This window comes from Marmota marmota, unplaced genomic scaffold (assembly GCF_001458135.2).
Source record: "Marmota marmota marmota unplaced genomic scaffold, marMar, whole genome shotgun sequence".
NCBI lineage: Eukaryota > Metazoa > Chordata > Mammalia > Rodentia > Sciuridae > Marmota > Marmota marmota.
Window position 1 is genome coordinate 30,315,377 of NW_026000082.1, and position 19,676 is coordinate 30,335,052.

General features: G+C 40.4%; 1 protein-coding gene and 1 pseudogene across 3 annotated transcripts; both read left to right on the forward strand.

Moving 5' to 3' along the window:
* The first annotated feature begins 406 nt into the window (after window positions 1–406).
* LOC125620444 lies at window positions 407–1,593 on the forward strand (annotated as a pseudogene).
* A 139-nt stretch (window positions 1,594–1,732) lies between these two features.
* Rnf19b (ring finger protein 19B) lies at window positions 1,733–14,309 on the forward strand. 3 transcript variants are annotated; one of them, XM_015485307.2, is made up of 8 exons: window positions 2,217–2,917; window positions 4,857–5,001; window positions 6,533–6,695; window positions 7,144–7,258; window positions 8,938–9,078; window positions 10,143–10,350; window positions 12,638–12,769; window positions 13,461–14,309. In XM_015485307.2, the coding sequence occupies exons 1-8, from the start codon at window positions 2,587–2,589 to the stop codon at window positions 13,954–13,956; spliced, it is 1,731 nt and encodes a 576-aa protein (XP_015340793.2). In that variant the 5' UTR covers window positions 2,217–2,586; the 3' UTR covers window positions 13,957–14,309. The 3 variants fall into 3 exon arrangements, with proteins under 3 accessions (XP_048671768.1, XP_015340793.2, XP_015340795.1); XM_015485309.2 differs by having other exon boundaries at window positions 2,632–2,917; window positions 4,860–5,001; XM_048815811.1 differs by lacking the exon at window positions 12,638–12,769 and having other exon boundaries at window positions 1,733–2,917.
* Window positions 14,310–19,676: the final 5,367 nt, after the last annotated feature.

Sequence of the window (19,676 nt, forward strand, 5' to 3'; positions counted from 1 at the left end):
CAGCCACCCAATAAAAATTGGCTCCGCTAGCTACTGTACCATCCATTTGTTTACTAATATCAACATTCAAAATAGTTGCCTATGTTCTCTCTATGCACAGCTTTTCATCTCATCAATTTTTTATCCCCACCACTCATTGATTTTTCTGCTGTGACTTCCATGTTTCCAAATCCAGTGGCCAAACCAAGCACAGCTCCATGATCCAGTAGGGTACTTGGCACAGTCATTCTATCCTCATCACTTTTGCTTCATCGTGTACCTTCCTGTTCCTCCTTTCTTCTCTCTCTCTCTCTCTTTTTTTTTTTTTTTCTTTTTTTTTTGGTGTGGCACTGGGGATTGAACTGGAATTGAAGGATTGAACCCAAGGGCATGCTACCACTGAGCTACACCTCTAACCCTTTCTAAAATTTGAATTTTGAGGGAAGGAAGTTACCAAATTGCCCAGACTAGCCTGAAACTTATGATTTTCTTTCCTCAGCCTCTTAGTACCTGGGATTGCAGGTGTATACCATCATGCCCAGCTTGTGCTGTTCTCATGCCATACTTTTCAGGGCAAGATTGCAAATACAGTTTTAGAATATGTTCAGCTACACTTGAAGGTGGGAATTATCTCCCTGTACCTTGATTTGAGGGATAGAAGCTAAGGTTTGGAGATTTTAAGTAGCTTAGTATCATGTATAATGAATCAGAGCCCAGACCAGGCACCCCAAAACAAGAATATCAAGTCTCATGCCATGAGTAATTCTGTGTCATAATAATAGATTGGGGAGTTTGGGGTTATTTTACTTCATTAGAACCAAATTACACACCTAAAATTGGTTTTTCATGTTTGCTGTGTTAGTCCACGTCTTCTCCCTAGTATGCCTCATTGCTGTGCCTTGAAAAATTGAGGAAATCAAGGATTTTCCACTCCCAGGCAAAAGGATGCCAAGTCTGTCAAAATTAAGAAAAACAAGGATAATGTGAAGTTTAAGGTTCAAAGCAGCAGATACCTTTATACCTTGGTCATCATAGACAAAGGAAGCCAGAGAAAACTGAAGCAGTCCCTGCCCCCCAGGTTTAATAGTGAAGGAACTGAAATGAACCAGACATACTGATTTGAACTGTGTTTAATTTTTTTTAATAAAAAAAGGAATCTTATTTGGAGGTGTAGTTCAGTGGTAGAGTGTGTGGTTAATATACAGGAGGCCCTGAGTTCAGTCCCTAGCACCAAAAACAAACAGAATTTTAATAAGTATTTTCTCCTCCTCTGCAAAATGGTATCGGATTATGAAGTGTTTAAGTGTTCCTGATTGGTAGTCAATTTAATGTGTATCTTCAGAACTTGGCTTATTACTCTTCTGAGGTCATCTACTGCTTTTCCCATTTAACACAAAATAACAAGCAAGTCACTTTCTTTAGGAGGTATATTGTTTATCTTTAGTAGCTATTTTGCAGCTAGGTGGGGTAAATTTGCTCAGAGCTCCCACAGGATATGAATCATTTGCATTCACACATTGACCTATTCTCACTTTGTTCTTTCTGAGAAAAGTTTTAATGCAGCCTGTATCATATGACATAGGAGATACTGGTCATTTATAGTTTTAGTGTCATTTGCAGGATCTATGATGAACCATAGAACTTGAGTTGGTATTATGAACATCTAATGTACATTCAAATAAATGAGAAAACTGGAATAAATCCAAGAAAACCTTATTAGCCATTCACATAAGTTATTTGAGGGCTTTGGAAATTGGGAAGAGGATGGAATAGGGGACAACAAAGCACAGATGGCAACAGCTAAGCATGCAATTATTTATCTGTTTGAAAACTGTGTGGTAAACTTTTGCAGCTTTCCATTTGTTTCTCTAAATTACTTTTTTAAAGAAAAGTCTCTGATTGTTAGGGTAGTCTGAAAATTTAGTTGACATATTTAGAATTAATCAGAAAGGCTAGTAGTTGTAAATATAGTGGATTATTTATGGGAGACTAATTCTTGGCAAATGAGCATGGATTACATGAAACGATTGATGCTAGTGCTGATAATTTCTGAATTACATTTTTAAGCATATATGTCAAAAGAGAGGAGGGAAGATATGGCCTTATGTTATATTAATTATAAGAGAGGTGGTAGTATTCTTGGCTTTTGGAAGCTATCAAGAAAGAAAACATTAAAAGGTATAGAATGGAATTGAAAAAAAAGAAAGGTGTAAGATAAAATGAGCTTTCAATAGAACTTCACCATCTAGGGCCATTGTCTCTCAAGCTGTTGTCAGACCAACTCCATTGTAAAACTTAAAATGAAAAAGTATACTTGCTTTAGTTTTTGCTGTAGTTCTTTATTTTGTAAGTATTGTCTTTTCTTGTAAACAAACTCTAATCTCTCTAAATATAATAAACCATGGAAAGGAAATTGTTTTGTACTCTTTATTTATGAAACTGGGTGGCAAACCACTACTGAAGCATTTTAAACTATGTTTAAACAAAGGCTAGGAATTCAGGCTAAATATGATATATACCCCCATTTTTTTCAGAAAATTATTTTTGGAATATCAAGAAATCTACTTTCTCATATGGGATTAGTTATATAGTTGGTCAGGCTCATGTATGCATGTTTTCTTTGCATCTTATGTGGCTGTGGGGTGGTGGCAAACAATGTTAGCCCTGATGAATAATGTCTGTCTTGTTAGATCAATTTTAATCTTACTGATATCTTCCTGTTTCCTTACCAGTTATGCTGTTATTGCCTATGGCTGTGCCAGCTGCCCAAAGCTAACCTGTGAGAGGGAAGGCTGCCAGACTGAGTTCTGCTACCACTGCAAGCAGATATGGCATCCAAATCAGACCTGCGATATGGCCCGGCAGCAGAGGGCACAGACTTTGAGAGTTCGGACCAAGCATACTTCAGGTCTCAGTTATGGGCAAGAATCTGGACCAGGTATAAGTTGGCATTATCTCATTGTCTCTTTATTTGATACCTCATAAAGTGAGCCCAAATCTTGAAAAGTTATCTTACTAATATAAAACTCAAGGATTCCTTGGAATCTGAGAACAGAAACTATTATTTGACTATACTTTTTTTTTTGTGTGTGTGTGTGTGTGTGTGTGTGTGATGCTGGGGATTGAACCCAGGGCCTTATGCATGCGAGGCAAGCACTCTACCAACTGAGCTAGATCCCCATCCCTGATTATACTTTTTTTGGCGGTGCTGGGGATCAAACCCATGGCCTCAAGCGTGTTTGGTAAGTACTCTACCTATCCCTAAGCTCCATCTCCAGCACACACACCCCCACACACACCTTTTTTATTTTGAGCTGGGATCTCCAGGGCTGATTTTGAACTCTCATGCTTACATCATGTTAGCTTCCGAAGTTGCTGGGACTACATATGCACCCTACCATGCCTGGCATGGTATGATAGTATAATGGTTATACTTTCATTACTATGTTTGATATGTACCTTTTCTTCTGACCATTTATAGGTTATCCTAGGCACATAAAATTGAAATACAACAAAATTAAAATTGTATGTGTTTATGTGTGTATGCAGGTTGAACCCAGGACCTCATATCTGCTAGGCAAGTGCTGAATCATGAACTACTTCCCAAGCCCTTTTTAATTGTTTTAATTTTTAAAAAATATTTATTTTTTTGTTTTAGGTGGACACAATATCTTTATTTTTATGTGGTGCTGAGGATCGAACCCAGTGCTTCATGCATGCCAGGGCAGCGCGCTACCACTTGAGCCACATCCCCAGCCCCTTAATTTTTTTTATTTTGAAGCAGGGTCTCACTAAATTGCCCAAGCTGGCACCTAACTTGTGATCTTCCTGCTTCAGCCTCCCCAATAACTGGAATTAGAGCACCAGGCCCAGCCACAAAATTGAATTCTTAAGCCTCTACCTTCTTAGTGATATGTCTCACATTGGAGAACAGTTAGGTACTTTTTCTAGGGTTCTGCCTCATTCTTCATTTCATTGTGAGCAGAAAGACACTAATTAGTGTTAAACCTGTACTTGTTTGCTTTCTAGCTTCAAGCATATCACTGCTTTTAGATAAAGATTTAAGGAAAGGAAATGATACTAATATGAATTAATCATTAACCTTAAAAGGAGGAAGATTTTCAATCTCCAGAACCTTTAAAAAAAATGTCACATTCAGTTCCAACCTTGACAAGTCAGAATAAACCTATTTTAAAATGTCAGTGGATTATGTCTCCCAAATGATGTCATTTGGGAGAGGCTAATAAGAAAGATTTTGCCATTCATTTTTCTGGCATAGCACAATCTCCTGAATTGTCATATTTATAGGACAGCTCCTAACTTGCTGTAAATATTACCAGGTGTATGTTATATAGCATATCCAATTATTTTTAGATTTTGAACTTGAAAGTATCACAGGAAGAAACTATGGGTTATATTGACCACAAATCTCAATAATACTTGTTGAATCTGAAAAATTAGTTTTTTGAACTAACAGTTATCCAAATTTAAAGTCAATTTTAGACTACTGACTATTTTTGAAATAGGATTCTGCTTTTAAATCCATCAGCCTATTGGCAAGTGGAAATTCCGTTTTACTTGGAACCATTGTTCTTTCTCTAGGGAAGTCTCCTTGTTCAGACTGTGACTCAAGTTCTATATAAGATGCCAATTACTGGGATAGGCAGCTCAGTATGAAACAGAATTCATTTTCTGAAAATTCCTGAGGTCTAGACATAGCCAACCTTCCAGTAAAGCGTGTTGCACAATCTGGAATCCTCAGTCAGGAGTTCTTGACTGCCCCTTCATTTCTATGTGCACTATTAGGAATGATGAAGTCAACTAGGTTTAACAGTGGGTATTTTTCTACCCATCCTTCCTTCCTACTCCCACTCCAGCAGATGACATCAAGCCATGCCCACGATGCAGTGCTTACATTATCAAGATGAATGATGGAAGCTGTAATCACATGACCTGTGCAGTGTGTGGCTGTGAATTCTGCTGGCTTTGTATGAAAGAGATCTCAGACTTGCATTACCTCAGGTGAGATGGGAAATATGTCCATTGCTTTTGTAGTCTTATTCCCTTACTTATTTAGAGAAAAGGATGTCAAAGAGACATAGTTGTCTTCTCACTACAGAGTGAGGAATCTGTAAAAAGTATCTCTGATCATATTTTTCTCCAGTTCAGCAACCTCTGGACAACCTTCTAATCATGTCTTACCCCTCTAACAGCTTTCCATAGCCTGGCCCTAATCTACTCCTCTAGTTATGCTATATCCCAGATAATCTGGGTTTGTTGTTCCTTGTGTCTCTTCTGGGAATCCTGTCCCTATACTTGTTGTTTTCTTTGCCTGACATGCTTTCCAACCACATCAGCCTCCCAGTATTCCCCTTTTGTCTCAGTTTGCTCAGTTCTTATTCATTCTTTAACAGCCACTTAAATGCCATTTCATTGATCATACCTTCCCATTTTCTGCCTCATTCTTTGTTTGTGGTAATGGGGATTGAACCCAGGGCCTCATGCATACTAGATAAGCACTCTACCACTGAGCAACTTCCCCAGCCCTTTTTATTTATTCATTTATTTTTATTTTGAGACAGGGTCTCACTAAGTTGCCCAGGCTGGCCTTGAACTTGTGACCCTTCTGCCTCAGCCTCCTCAGTAATTGGGTTCTGCCTCTTTCTTCATGACTTTCCTTTATCACTTTCAGTATATTTTCACTACTTTGCACTTCATGGACATGTCTAATCTTACTAAACTATGATCTCTTTACAGCTTCTTGCATATAATGAGTTCCCAAAGCATTGAGTGAATCTTAAAATAAGTGTCCTAGAGGAGCTAATATTTACAGACTTCATTGTGTAGATGAAAATACCTAATTTTCAATTTAGTGAACATTTGAATTCTTGCTCTGTAACAGTCACTGGGGACACAGGTGATTAAGACATGATTTCTACTTTCACAATTGCTTATTATATCAAGAAGAAAAGGTACCACAAAGGGAATGAAGAAGAAGGACCAGGTATAGAAGGACTGAGCATAAAAGTCAGCCAAAGTTATCAAACTGACATTAACGATGAACATGGTTTATAGTATCTATTAGGCGTGGTAGGATACGTGCTAAGAAACTACACAAAATGTTAATTAACTACAGAACACAATGCATTTGGGTGAGTTATCAAATGCACAGGCTATGCAGGATCCCAAGTAGTGTCAAGAAGCTGGATCAGTTATATAAATAAATAAATAATTAAATTTTTTAAAAAAGAAGAAGAAGCTGGATCAGTGAAGATGGGTCTGGGAAGAGAGAGTTCAACAGAGAGAAGAAAAGGCCTTTTGTTTCTGGAGTTCTGCCTTTACAAAGTAAATGAATTAATAAATAATTGAAAGAGCTCACAGCTCTACTAGTCTAGCCATGTCCTCTTTCTCTCTCTTGTATAATATATTGGTTTCCTGAATTCTCCTTTAACTAAATCACTCCTATTGAAAAGAAAGCTATTGTTCTTATCAAGCCTTCTTGATAAGAAGCTGTGTTTGTGATATTGACATTAACTCCATGTTTCTTCTGTAGCCCCTCTGGCTGTACATTCTGGGGCAAGAAGCCATGGAGTCGGAAGAAGAAAATTCTTTGGCAGCTGGGCACATTAATTGGTGCTCCAGTGGGGATTTCTCTCATTGCTGGTATTGCCATTCCTGCCATGGTCATTGGCATTCCTGTTTACGTTGGAAGGAAGGTAAGACATGCTGGGTTCTGTGCCTGTTCCAGCTTTAGTTTTGTTGGCAAAGGTTTGAGGGAAATGGAAAGGAGCTTATATTTCAGAGCTGCCTGGAAACCAGCTGGTTCTTAGATAAAAATAACTTTAATTTCTTAAATGGATTTTTATAAACCCCCATGGGATCTCAAAGTTCTTATTAACATCCTGGCTTGGCTTGTCTCAGAGACTTAAAGGTGAATTGCTTACTTTATTCCCCTGAGTTATTTTGTCTCCTCTTGGATTAACTTTTTCTATATTAGTTTATATTTTCCAACTCTTAAATTAGGTTAAAATTTGAGAAAGATTTTTGGGGGCAAAGGGTATATTTTAATATAGATAACTTGTAAATGAATATTCACTTATTCTTTTTTCCCCCTGGCAAAATATTGGTGTCCTAACCTGCTGACCTGAATTTTCTCTTTTATAGATTCACAGCAGGTATGAGGGAAGGAAAACCTCCAAACACAAGAGGAATTTAGCCATCACAGGAGGAGTGACTTTGTCGGTCATTGCATCCCCAGTGATTGCAGCAGTTAGTGTTGGTAAGCTAATCAGGTCCACAACTCCTCTGTTAGCTATACTGTTTACCACTAAGGAGATGAGTTATACCTACTGCCCTTTTTATTTTTTTTTTCTTGAGACACGGTCTTGCTCAATTGCTGGCCTTGAACTTGCAATCCTCCTGCCTCAGCCTTCCCATTCGCTGGGATTATAGGCACCTGCCACCACGCCCACTCCTCTGTTAGCTTTCTGACCTCAGCAGTTTAGTCAGCTGGCCAAACATTTTATCCTGGAGACACCACATTTTATGACAAACCTGCATTCATAGTTAACTCTATTAGGCAATGTTGTTATGATTATTTTTCAGCTACACTAAACTATCAGAATGTGTCTTAAGTTAGTGCCTAGAATTCAGTGTGGCATACAGAAAAGTTGAATTAAAGAATATTATTTTAAACCTAGTTTTTCACCTTTCATCTTCTTCTTCCTTCACTTGTCATGAGATTCACAAAGTAAATCAGTTTTATTTTTGACTAATGTCTCACAATATTTTTGGAGATATTTAGAAAAATAATCTATAACTAATATTTCATGAGTTATAATAATTAAAGCTCTACATATTCTTAACACAAATTTATAGACTAAGACAGATATAAAGGGCCACAGAACTGGTAGCCATAAGATACAATATAAATGCTGTTCAGCTGAAAGTCAAAGGAGAGCACAGCCTCAGAAATTCAATGAAAATGCTGCTCTTCCATTAGGCAGGAAGCCCAATGTGGTTAGTAGAGGAAGGATTTGAAGTCAAAAGACTATTCTACGTATGGAAGCAGCTGTCATGCGGTGTAAGGAACTCTGAACTTCGTTAGAAGCAGAAATGGATTCTATTTTTTAATAGAACAGTTCTACTAATTGTTCTCTAACTCCAAGTATGCTGGTGGTAAAGCATAATTCTGAGTGCTTCACACACATTGTTTCATTTAATCCTACAGCCTCAGAAAAGCACCACCATTGTGACAGAAAGGTGCAGTAATTTTGCCAAAGTCACTTTGCAGATGTATGAATCAAGGCAGTCTTACTTCAGATCCTGTGCTCTTAATAATTAAACCATTCTACTTTACAGAGCAGTGTGACTTTGTAATTTACACTGCTGGGATACCCTAAACCCTAGTAGTCACTTATTTAATGTTTGATTCTTGGGTTAGCCCTTAAACAGTGAATAGGAGGGAAATGAAAGTAATATATATTTACTCTGCTAGGCACTGCACATATGTTCTCTCCTCCCTGAGAGGACAGATCCACAGTAAGATAGCCAGTGAATTGGAGTCGAGATTGTAATCCAGGCCTTTTTATTCTCTTTTGGTGGTACTGGGGATTAAACCCAGTAGCACTCTACCAATGAGCTATATCCCTAGTTTTTTTTTTTTTTTTTTTTTTTTGAGACAGGGTCCTGTTTGATGGCTGACCTTGAACTTGGATATTCCTGCCTCAACCTCCAGAGTAACAGAGATTGCAGGCAATACACCACCATACCCAGCTAATCCAGACCTTTCTGTTTGCAAGTCTGGTCATCATTCCATTATACCAGGCATCCACTTTGGGACTGTGCACTCTTTCTTTGGCCCTTTATAAGTGGTTTGTCCATGTAAAGACTGGGAAAGGGAATTTAGGACAATTGCAGCCTGATGGCCTGCTGACATGTTTTCATTTCTTCCCCTAGGTTTTGGTGTCCCCATTATGCTGGCATATGTCTATGGGGTTGTGCCCATTTCTCTCTGTCGTGGCGGTGGCTGTGGAGTTAGCACAGCCAATGGAAAGGGAGTAAAAATTGAGTTTGATGAAGATGATGGTCCAATTACAGGTAAAGGAAAGATTTTTATTTTCATTTAAATTTATGGGACATAATATAAAAATCAATAAAATTCAGCACATTCTACAGAGATTGTCATTGGATTACTTTGGATAATGAGGTTTGTAGGGGGTAATGTATTTTTAGCTTTTCATTTCTTTGTTCCAGAATTATTAGGTTAATTCCTCTGGTGCTTGCCTCTGTGTGGCAGGTACAAACTAGTAGGATTCTAAGTAACTCCAAGTATGCTGGTGGTTGAGTGATTATAATAAAGCCTTGTGTCTGCATAGTACTTTACAATTTTCAGAGGACTTTACATAGTTATTATCTTCCTTTTTACAACAGCTCTCTGAAGAAGAAGGGCAGGGGCTATTATTATCCCCTTTTAAATGGGAACATATTTAAGCTTTTACTTCAGTATCTGTTAAGAGTTTTTGCAGAGCTGGGACTAAGCAAGTTTCTGACTTCTTGAACATTGTTCCCACTTCACCATCTTAACTAACCTGGGGCACAGAGTTCACCAATGGTAAATTCAGTCTTTCTATTGAAATCCACACTGATCTAAACATATTTTGAAATCTTCAGTTTAATTAAGGCAGCTACAGAGTTGTGGAAATAATTTTGGACTTAGAATTGTAGTTTGGTGTGACTGTGATCTTGGATAAGTTATTTAGTTTTAAATTCTAATTTCTTCAACTAAAGTCAGAGCTGTCGATGCCTGACTATTAGGGGGATTAAATATGAACATATGGGGCTGGGGATGTGGCTCAAGCGGTAGCGCGCTCGCCTGGCATGCGTGCGGCCCGGGTTCCATCCTCAGCACCACATACAAACAAAGATGTTGTGCCCGCCGATAACTAAAAAAAAATAAATAAATATTTAAAAAAAAAAAAATATGAACATATGTTAAAATAGATGATGTACAATGGCTGCACATAGTAGCTTTTCATTAACTGAATACCTTAGTACTTTTCTACATAAAATCCTCCACTCTGAAAAGTCATTTTAGGAATATGCCTATTAGACTGTTTTGATGCTTTGCGGTCCTGAATTGAGATGTTTTGTTCCACCCACAGTGGCAGATGCCTGGCGAGCCCTCAAGAATCCCAGCATTGGGGAAAGCAGCATCGAAGGCCTGACTAGTGTGTTGAGCACCAGTGGAAGCCCTACAGATGGACTCAGTGTTATGCAAGGCCCTTACAGTGAAACAGCAAGCTTTGCAGCCCTCTCAGGGGGCACGCTGAGTGGTGGCATTCTCTCCAGTGGCAAAGGAAAGTACAGCAGGTAAGCAAATAGATAATTTCTAACAGTTAGAATTATAAGAAGTGATACATTAAGCCATTTCTCTGTACTATGCATCTTTCATATATCAGGTCACTTTGATTTAATTGTCAGTGGTATTTTTTTCAACTTTTAGCAAACTTCAGAGTTCTTTATGCTGCACAGTAGCTGCTTCCATATTCAGAATATTCTCCCTCTACTAACCACATTGGGCTTCCTGCTTAATGGAAGAACGGGCATTTTCATTGAATTCCTGAGGTTGTGCTCTCCCTTGGCTCATTTTACTGGCTTTTGGTTGAATGGCATTTATGTTGTACCATGTACAACATAAACTGGTACTAAGACCCTTATATCTGTCCTATCTATGAATTTGTGTTGAGAATGCGTAAAGCTTTATGACTTTTAAAAAGATTGTGACTTGCTTGATCATTTCACATTCAGATAACCCAGAATATATACAGAGGCACTTTACAGATATTAGATAAGAAGCAGTTTATTGATTCTCTGAAGAGTGGCCTGGGGAGGAGCACAGGTAGAGCACAGCAGGGTAAGGAGGTAGGGAAGCTAATCGCTTTCAGATGTCTGAAAGCTTTCAGCTGGGGAAGGGATTAGACTTCTGTGACTCACGCCAAGAGGAAGATTAAAATGACTAGGCAGAAGCTAGAGGGAAACTAATTTGAATGCAATGCATAGAATATAGGAGGAAAGCTGTATAAAAAGCCAAAGAAGGAAAGGACTACCTTTGCAGATACTATGCTACTTATTTCTAAAGTGTTTAAAGTGGGACCAAAGGGCCTGTTGGCTATTAAAAGGATTCAAGCAACAGATGGCAGGTAGGTCAATCACCTGGGAACCTCTTAAAAATAGATTTTAGGGCCCATTTCCACGAATAATAACTAAAGTCTCCTGGAATGAGACCTAGGGATGGACTGAGTTTAAAAACAAACTTCCAAGTTGATTTTAGCATAGCCACCAAGTAAGTAAATGGCCGTTGAGAAAGCTACTGCCCACAGAGAGCGAGCCTGTGGCAGAGCTGAAGCTGGAACCCATGTCTCTGACGAGTGCACTTCCCTTGCACTCTCCTCATTTTGCCAGACCGCTTCACATCCTTGAAGGGTATTTGAGGCGGAGCAGCAGAGCCAAGGTGCAGGTGGTAGGGTGGAAGCTGCTGTTGATCCCGCTGTGTCTTGTGACTATGGTGTCTCTTGTTAGGGGATCCTGCCCCCAAATGCTGGAACATTCACTGCTGTACTCTTAAAGCCAGCTCCCCTATAAATGAGCAGACACATGTAATTGGAGAGTGACTTGCTGAAACTGCAGCTTAGCCAGTCCAGCTGTTCCAGTTCTGTGAAAGCCTTTCTTTTATAGGAAGTGAATGAGTCAGATGGGTTTGACGATGAAACCCTTTATGAGGAAATACTCAAGAGTGCAACAAAATGGTATTTGAGCCAAGAAGGCAAATAGTTATGGGTTCCTATCTGAGACATCATTGGGAAAATGCTGCTCTATCAGAAGGGAGGAGGTTGGCTCCTGTGTGTCCTTCAGTGTTATAACCCAGGGGTGATTTGATTGCTAAATGTTTTGAGGCCCAAAGGGTAAAGTGTGAGTGAGATGTGGTCTCTTCTTTTATGAAACTCCCAGAGGAGTGAGAGAGAGAGAGAGAGAGAGAGAGAGAGAGAGAGAGAAATTGATAAGTAGGTAGTTGCTGTGGGAGCACTTAGTTGGAAGTGACTGGTTTTCTGGGAGAAAATTGGGAAATGGAATTTCCTTTATTAAGGACCAAATATGTTTGTTGCAGAGGAAAGGAAACTTCCAGAGAGAGAGAATAGCAGGTGCAGAGTTATGGAGGTATAAAAATCTGAACTCAAAGTGATTATGATTTTGAGCCTCTAGTGAGATGGGACTGGCTTCCTGACAGATCAGGAAGACCATAAATGCCTGTTCAGCAGGAGGCAGCCAGGAGTTAAGGAATTTTAGAGAGATCAGGTCTTCATCCACTGGCACTGGTCTTGAGGTTGTCTGACTTGGACTTAGGTGCTCCTGGAGAGAGAGCCCAGGGGTAAATCCCCAAGCAGGAGATGTTGGGGGTGTGAAAGTAGTAGTAGTGGGGATAGAAAGGAGGGGACGATATTTAAGAGGGAAAATGGGCGGGCACATATTTGATCTATTTGACAATTTGGAGATGATCAGACAGTTTGCAAGAGAATAATGGAAGAGATGTGTGCCAGGAAGTAGACTGTCTCAGAATACCCAGGTCTCATATTAACTTGAACGTCCCCTCTTTACACAGGTTAGAAGTCCAAGCCGATGTCCAAAAGGAAATTTTCCCCAAAGACACAGCCAGTCTTGGTGCAATTAGTGACAACGCAAGCACTCGTGCTATGGCCGGTTCCATAATCAGTTCCTACAACCCACAGGACAGGTATGTGAACAGTCAGATGCCCAGGAGAGGTTGCATTTTTTTTGCCCAGTACTAGGTCTTCCGAGAAGTGCAACGCCTCATGTTAGGGTTCTTATGTACCATCTAGTGGGATGTAGAGTATGCCCTGTGAATTCATTGACCAAGTTCTTGGTCCTAGGGTGTTGGCATCTCTTGATTCTTCTTGTTGGGGCTTGATGTTTAAAGATTCCTTCTCTCATTTCCCTCCTCCTCCCCTCCCCTTGGCTACTGAAACTGTGTAATTACTCACATGGAACTGAAAGAGCTAGACTGGTGTTCATTGATGTCTGTGAATCTAAGGTTTCTGCTCACCTTTTGCTTGATGTGGTTCCCATATGCTTTCATTTTGAGTAGTGTATCTGGCTTGGTGTGATTGCAGTACTCCTTACTGTTGGGATTCTGGCTTCTTCTAATTACAGCACAGTAGCAAAGAGTTATAAATCTTTCACATTCATGTTTTGAGAAAGATAATGTGAAGCTCTGACCCTTAATAGAATTTTGGAAGCTTTTTCAGATGTTTAAAAGAGTGTTTGTCTGTGTAGCAAAAAGTAAGCTCAAGTCCACTGTTTACTCATCCTTTTAAACTTCCTAATCCTGAATCCACAAACTGCTTTTATCAACAGGTATAGCATGACCCATGCATGACTCAGCACAGTGGATTTTGTCTCCACAGAGAATGCAACAATATGGAAATCCAAGTGGATATTGAGGCCAAACCAAGCCAGTATCAGCTGGTGAGTGGAAGCAGCACAGAGGATTCACTCCATGTCCATGCTCAGATGGCAGAAAATGAAGAAGAAGGTGGTGGTGGTGGTGGTGGTGGTGGTGGTGATGGTGATGGTGACGGTGGTGGTGGTGGCATTGAAGAGGATCCCCCCTGCAAACACCAAAGCTGTGAACAGAAAGACTGCCTGGCCAATAAAGCTTGGGACATCAGCCTGGCCCAGCCAGAGAGCATCCGCAGTGATCTGGAGAGCTCTGACACACAGTCAGATGACGTGCCAGACATCACCTCAGATGAGTGCGGCTCTCCCCGCTCCCATACTGCAGCCTGCCCCTCAACCCCCAGAGCCCAAGGTGCACCAAGCCCAAGTGCCCATATGAACCTCTGTGCCCCAGCCGAGGGACAGACTGTCTTGAAGCCAGAAGGTGCAGAAGCCAGAGTATGAAGTGAAATGAATGCTCCTGTTCTGAGAAGCACATTTGTTGTAACTGCATCTTTTGGATTTTTTTGGTGGGGGGGTTGGGGGGGATTTATGTATTTTATTTCAAAGATTTTCTGGTCAGGTTTTCCCCAGGGAAATTCTGAGAAATTTGCAATTTCTTACCAGATAATATATGAAAATTTTGCCCTTAGTACCCCTCCCTTCCCCCTCTTTTTTAGTTTTAATTTATTGGTTAAACTGATGTTGGCAATCCGTGAGGTGTGTCAAAGAGTGTACATATGTATGTGTGTATATTGTATGTATGCTAACGTATTACTGAAGGACACATTTTAATAAAGATTTCTGTGGTAATTCAACTCATCTCATTTTCCTTGGCTTGGCTAGTCCTATAGAGCCAAGTGTTTGATTGAAACAAAACACTGCATCTTTGACAATCTCTAGACCTGAGTTTTTCTTACCCCAGGGAAGGATTCTATTCAAATCCAACTACAATGGAGTCAAGTATAAACCACTGTCTCTTTAAGGGTGACAGGGAGCAAAGCCAGGCTCAGTTTGGACTGTATAGTCAGACTGAAGAGTTATTTAGCTGAGTTAGCTGGACAGGAAAGCCATAGTTAGAATGAACTTTGTTTGCCATCTAGAGGCAACTGCAGTTTTCCTGTTAAAGCTTTACTTGCCCTTTTCTGCATTATAGTCATTGTTAGTCCTATGCTTCAGAGGAGGACAGGGTGGCAGTCCCAGTTGGTCTCAAGAGGTCTCCATGAACGTTGCAGAGTCACAAGTTGGGAACAGTATTTCTATTGGAGGAGGAAATGTACTGATTTGCGCAATCACCAGCAGTGATGGAGGCATTGGCTGTGTTCTCAGGTGCGTTCCCCTGTTCCAAAAGGCTTTCTTAGTTTTGCCAATGTGGTTTAAGTGGGACAAAGAAATCTGAGATTTGTAATGAAAAGAGAGGATACATGCCCTCAAAACCTCTGAACATATTTAACTTTTCCTGACCCTACAAATTCATCAGAATTAAACTAAGTTAATACTACTTTGAATTTTTACACTGTCTAGAATAATGTCCTTATAAATGAAAGCTCTTACAGAGAGTAGCAAGAAAATTGAATGAAAGACTCATGAGACCCAATGCAAGATTCCAGATCTGGCTTAATTCAGTGATGGTATGAGAAAGTTACTCCCTTGTACCCCCAGATTCCCCAATTCTCAAGACTGTGTTTAAGGTGACTTCTGTCACCTTAATCCTGGGCCTAGAGGAAGAATCAAATGCATCTTTCCCTAGAGACCAGATGGCCTTCTGTTTTCCTTTGCAGATGCACCTGCTCTTTGTCTTGCTACACTGAGGATGAGGAGTCTGAACAACAGCCAGCATCTTAGCTGTTGGGCACTACATTCCAACTTGGCACATTTTCTTACACCTGAAATAAGATACCATTAGTGGACTTCAGGTCTCTGGAAGAAAGCACCCTAAAGGGTGTCCCTGTGTGACAAAAGGAACCTATTGGAAGAAGAGGCGGGCAATCTGGAGACCTGAAATGCAGATTTTCCATTCAAGACTTGGAATTCTCTTGAAGCTTCGTCAAGAGAACAGTTAACTTGGATAAAATCAAAGAAGTTTGTTGGAGGGGTGTAGTTTACAGCCAAACCTGTGTTCCCTATCTGGGCTCTGCTTAATGCTGTGGGACTTGGGCAGTCTACTCTTGAGTCTGTTTTCACTTAACTACAATGGGATAATAAGCCTGATTTATGGGGTGTAAAGATTAAGTGAGATGGTTTACTGAAAACACTGTTGGTAAAGGCCAATGTTTTTTCTTCCTGTAGAGATACATAGAAATAAGTTAAAGGAGATTCTGGATATCATCTAAGAAAGGAAGCCCAGAACTCCAGACCAGGGGTAGGAAAAACTATTTGAATCCTTTGTAACACTCCAGTCTCATCTCCCAGAAAGGCTCATCAGTACCATCTGGAGGACAACATAAGTAATGCATTGGGAAAGTTCTCTGCTGAGAAAATGGAATCATCTTGATTCATATTCATTTTCTCTCTCCCTCCCTCTCCTCTCCTCTCTTCTTTCTCTCTCTCTTCTCTTCTCCTCTTCTCTTCTCCTCTTCTCTTCTCTTCTCTCTCTCTCTCTCTCTCTCTCTCTCTCTCTCTCTGTTTCATACTGGGGATTAAATCCAGGGGTGTTTAATCATTGAGCTACATCCTCAGCCCTTTTTAGTTTGAGACATGGTCTCACTAAGTTACATATGGCCTTGCTAAATTGCTGAGCCTGGATTTGAACTTTCAATCCTTCTACTTCAGCCTCCTAAATCACTGGGATTATAGGCATACCCATAGCTCCTGGCTAATTTTTTCTTCATATGGCCTTCATTCATTCTGAAATAATTATGCAGGATATGGGATGTAGAAATGAGGAAAACAAAATTCCTGTCTCCATGGAATTTATACTCTAGTGGGGGAAGTCAATTGTACATAATAAGGACAGGTATGCTGAGGTAAAACAAAGGGAAGACAGTGGTAGGTGATGTTTTAGGTGGGCAGAATGAGACCTCTTTGATCAGAGATCTTGAGATCTGAACGGAATGAGGAAACGAACTGAATAGGGGAAGAGTACAATTGACATGAGAAATAAAGTACAAAGGCCTTTGGTGGAGCATCATTGGTTTGCTTTTTTAAAAGACACAGTATAGTGACCTATGTGACTGGAACAAAATAGGTTAAGGCAGGGAGAGAAGCAGATTAGCTGGGGGGCAATTTTGTGTAGATTAGCAAAACGACATAGAAGACAAGAAAACTAAAGGGGTCTCTGAGGCCAAGAAGGTAAATAATATGCAAAGCTAGACAGAGCGCTGCAGTCAGCTTTCAAAGGGGCTAAAACTAGGAGAGGATGTGTCTGTTCACAAGTCCTACTTAGATAGGTCAATGGAAAGAAGCTGTGCCATAGCAAATGGGTTCTCATTCGGACCTAACACACCCTCTTGTACTGCAGGCTGCTAGCAAGCTAAGAATTTCAGGTCTTAGACTCCCTTGAAGCCAACACTCTGAAAGTAACTTAAATTTTGCCCATTGGATGCACAAATGAGATGTGGAAGGGAGGAGCATCTAGGGGTTGTCTTTAGCTACTTGGGCTTCAAGGTGTACAGACCTAGTGTCTCATCAGTGGTATTCTACTACCCATCAATGGCTCTCATCAGTGTTGAAGGGCATCCTGATTCACAGGTAACAGCTTGTGAAACGTGTTTTTGTAGTCAACCTGTGATGGCCTCCTGATTCCTCATCTCCCTGGTGTGGCAGAGGTAGCAGTCAGCTCTCAGCATTGGCCAATTCTACGAATCTCCTGGAAGCCCAGCCTACAGCCCTCTTGCCAAGGCTTCCCAACTCTTCAGTAAATACCTAATTTGCCTATATTGAATCCTTTTCTACTTAAAATTGGTAGACATTTGTCTGCAACTATTTTTTTTATTTCAAAAATGGCTATAGGCAACAGACCTACTTAGATTAGTTATGATTAAGTTGGGTTTGTAGGAAATGAGGATCTTGTTGCCTTTGAATACAATGAAATTATAAGCAAATGTTGGTATCTGTGGTCACCCAAAGAAAAATGTCTCTTAGTGGAAAAGTCTAGCAGATCAAGTGGCTGCTATGACAGACTATAACATGAGAACTGAGGGTTTAGGGGACTACACCAGAGATGTTAAAGGAAGAAAATGTAAGCCTCGGGGGCTTTTTGAGACATGGTCTTGCTAAGTTTCTTAGGGCCTTGATAAGTGGTTGAGGCTTGCTTTGAACTTTCAATCCTCCTACATCAGCCTCCCAAGTCACTGGCATTACAGGCATGTACCACAGGAGAGCCCCAAGAGAATTTTATCTTGTGTCTGTGAGGCTGAAGTATGTGGAAATCAGGTGGAGATTTACCAGGTCTCTTATGTGAAAGTTAGGGCATCATTTGGGAAAGTGGGACCCTGAAATGAGAAATGGGGACATTTGAGCTCTGAACCACTAATTCCACATACACAGAGCTTCTCTTAACCAACAAAAGCAGGTCTTCTTCCCCTCACTGATGTGACTGGTTCTGTTGCTTGGAGACCCTGGGGTAGTTGCCTTGAAAGAAAATACCAGTACTTCTCATGTCCAACCCACTACCTGTCATTACTACCAGATTTGTAGCTAGAGTCGGATTTCTGGGTTTTGATTGATTGTTTGTTTGTTTGGGGGGAGGGTGTTACATGGCATTGAACTTAGAGACACTCAACCACTGAGCCACATCTCCAGCCCTATTGTGTATTTTATTTAGAGACAGTTGTTTAGAGCCTCAGTAAGTTTCTGAGGCTGGCTTTGAACTCACAATGCTCCTGCCACAGCCTCCTGAGCTGCTAGAATTACAGGCATGTGCTCTGGTAGCGCCTGGCAGATTTCTGGTTTTTCTAGAAGGCAGACAGTCTGATGTGAGAAAAGATTTACAAAAGAATTACAATATTTTGCCAATTTGTATCAGCAGGAACCTGGGAGTATGTCGTGAACTGATTCTAAAGTTGGTAGCTAGGGAAGAAAGGAAGATAAATTGATTTTCATTTTGGTTGAATTTATCAATGTAGTGTAATGGAGATCTTTGGATTTAGTATGTTTATATTTATCGGGGTTATCCACCAAAAAATGGCTTTTTTGGGGGGAAGCACTAGGGATTTAGCCCAGGGGTACTCTACTCTGAGCTACACCTCTATTCCTTTTTATTTTTTGAGAGGGCCTCACTAAGGTGCTGAGGTTGGCTTCAAACTTGTGATCTTGCTGCCTCAGCTTCCCAAGTCACTAGGGACTACAAGTGTGTACCACAGTGCTCGGTTCTGAGAATGACTCTTAGCTAGTTGGTTAGATGAGACCTGGACTTAAAAGTAGCCTATGCTCAAGAAATTGTGATGTTATAAATTCCTTAGTATAACTAGAAGAACCAAAAATGATGATAGAGATGTTGATTGTAGATTTATTATATGTATGATCTACTTATCTCCTAATTTTGTCCCCCAATTTTTTAAATTTTTTTATCTTTTGCCATGCTGGGAACCCAGGACCTTACAGATGCTGGGCAAGCACTTTACCACTCAACTACAGCCCCAAACCCCTTATTTTGAATAAAAGTGCTATAGAATATATCCTCCCTACTCTGGGAATAAGGCTAAGAGATGTTACCATTGAATCAAAATCCTTAATATCAGAGGATGGTCAGAGTGACAGGAGGGGCCAAGGGATTGTACCAGGGCAACAAAGCTGGAGTGATGAAACATATTGAGAACCTACTAATGTCCTACTTTGTTTATACATCAAACAAAACCTAAGGTCTGGTAAATAGAGAACTCCTTTGAGGTCCAAAATGGAGACTTTCTGGGTACAGTGGCACATGCCTGTAATCCCAGAGGGTCTAGAGGCTCTCCAAAATGGAGACTTTCTGGGTACAGTGGCACATGCCTTTAATCCCAGAGGGTCTAGAGGCTCTCCAAAATGGAGACATTCTGGGTACAGTGGCACATGCCTGTAATCCCAGAGAGTCCAGAGGCTGAGACAGAAGGATCTCAAGTTCAAAACCAGCCTCACCAATTTAGTGAAGCTCCCTGAGTCAAAATGAGACCCTATTTCAAAAAATAAAAAATAAACTGAGGACGTGACTCAATGGGTAAGCACCCCTGGGTTCAATCCCTGGTACAAAAAAAAAAAAAAAAAAG

Coding starts and splice junctions, on each gene's coding strand:
- Rnf19b (XM_015485307.2), top strand. CDS start 2,587: ATGCATGTTTTCTTTGCATCTTATGTGGCTGTGGGGTGGTGGCAAACA. Junction 6,696..7,143: donor CTGTTTACGTTGGAAGGAAG/GTAAGACATGCT, acceptor TCTCTTTTATAG/ATTCACAGCAGGTATGAGGG. Junction 9,079..10,142: donor AGATGATGGTCCAATTACAG/GTAAAGGAAAGA, acceptor TTCCACCCACAG/TGGCAGATGCCTGGCGAGCC.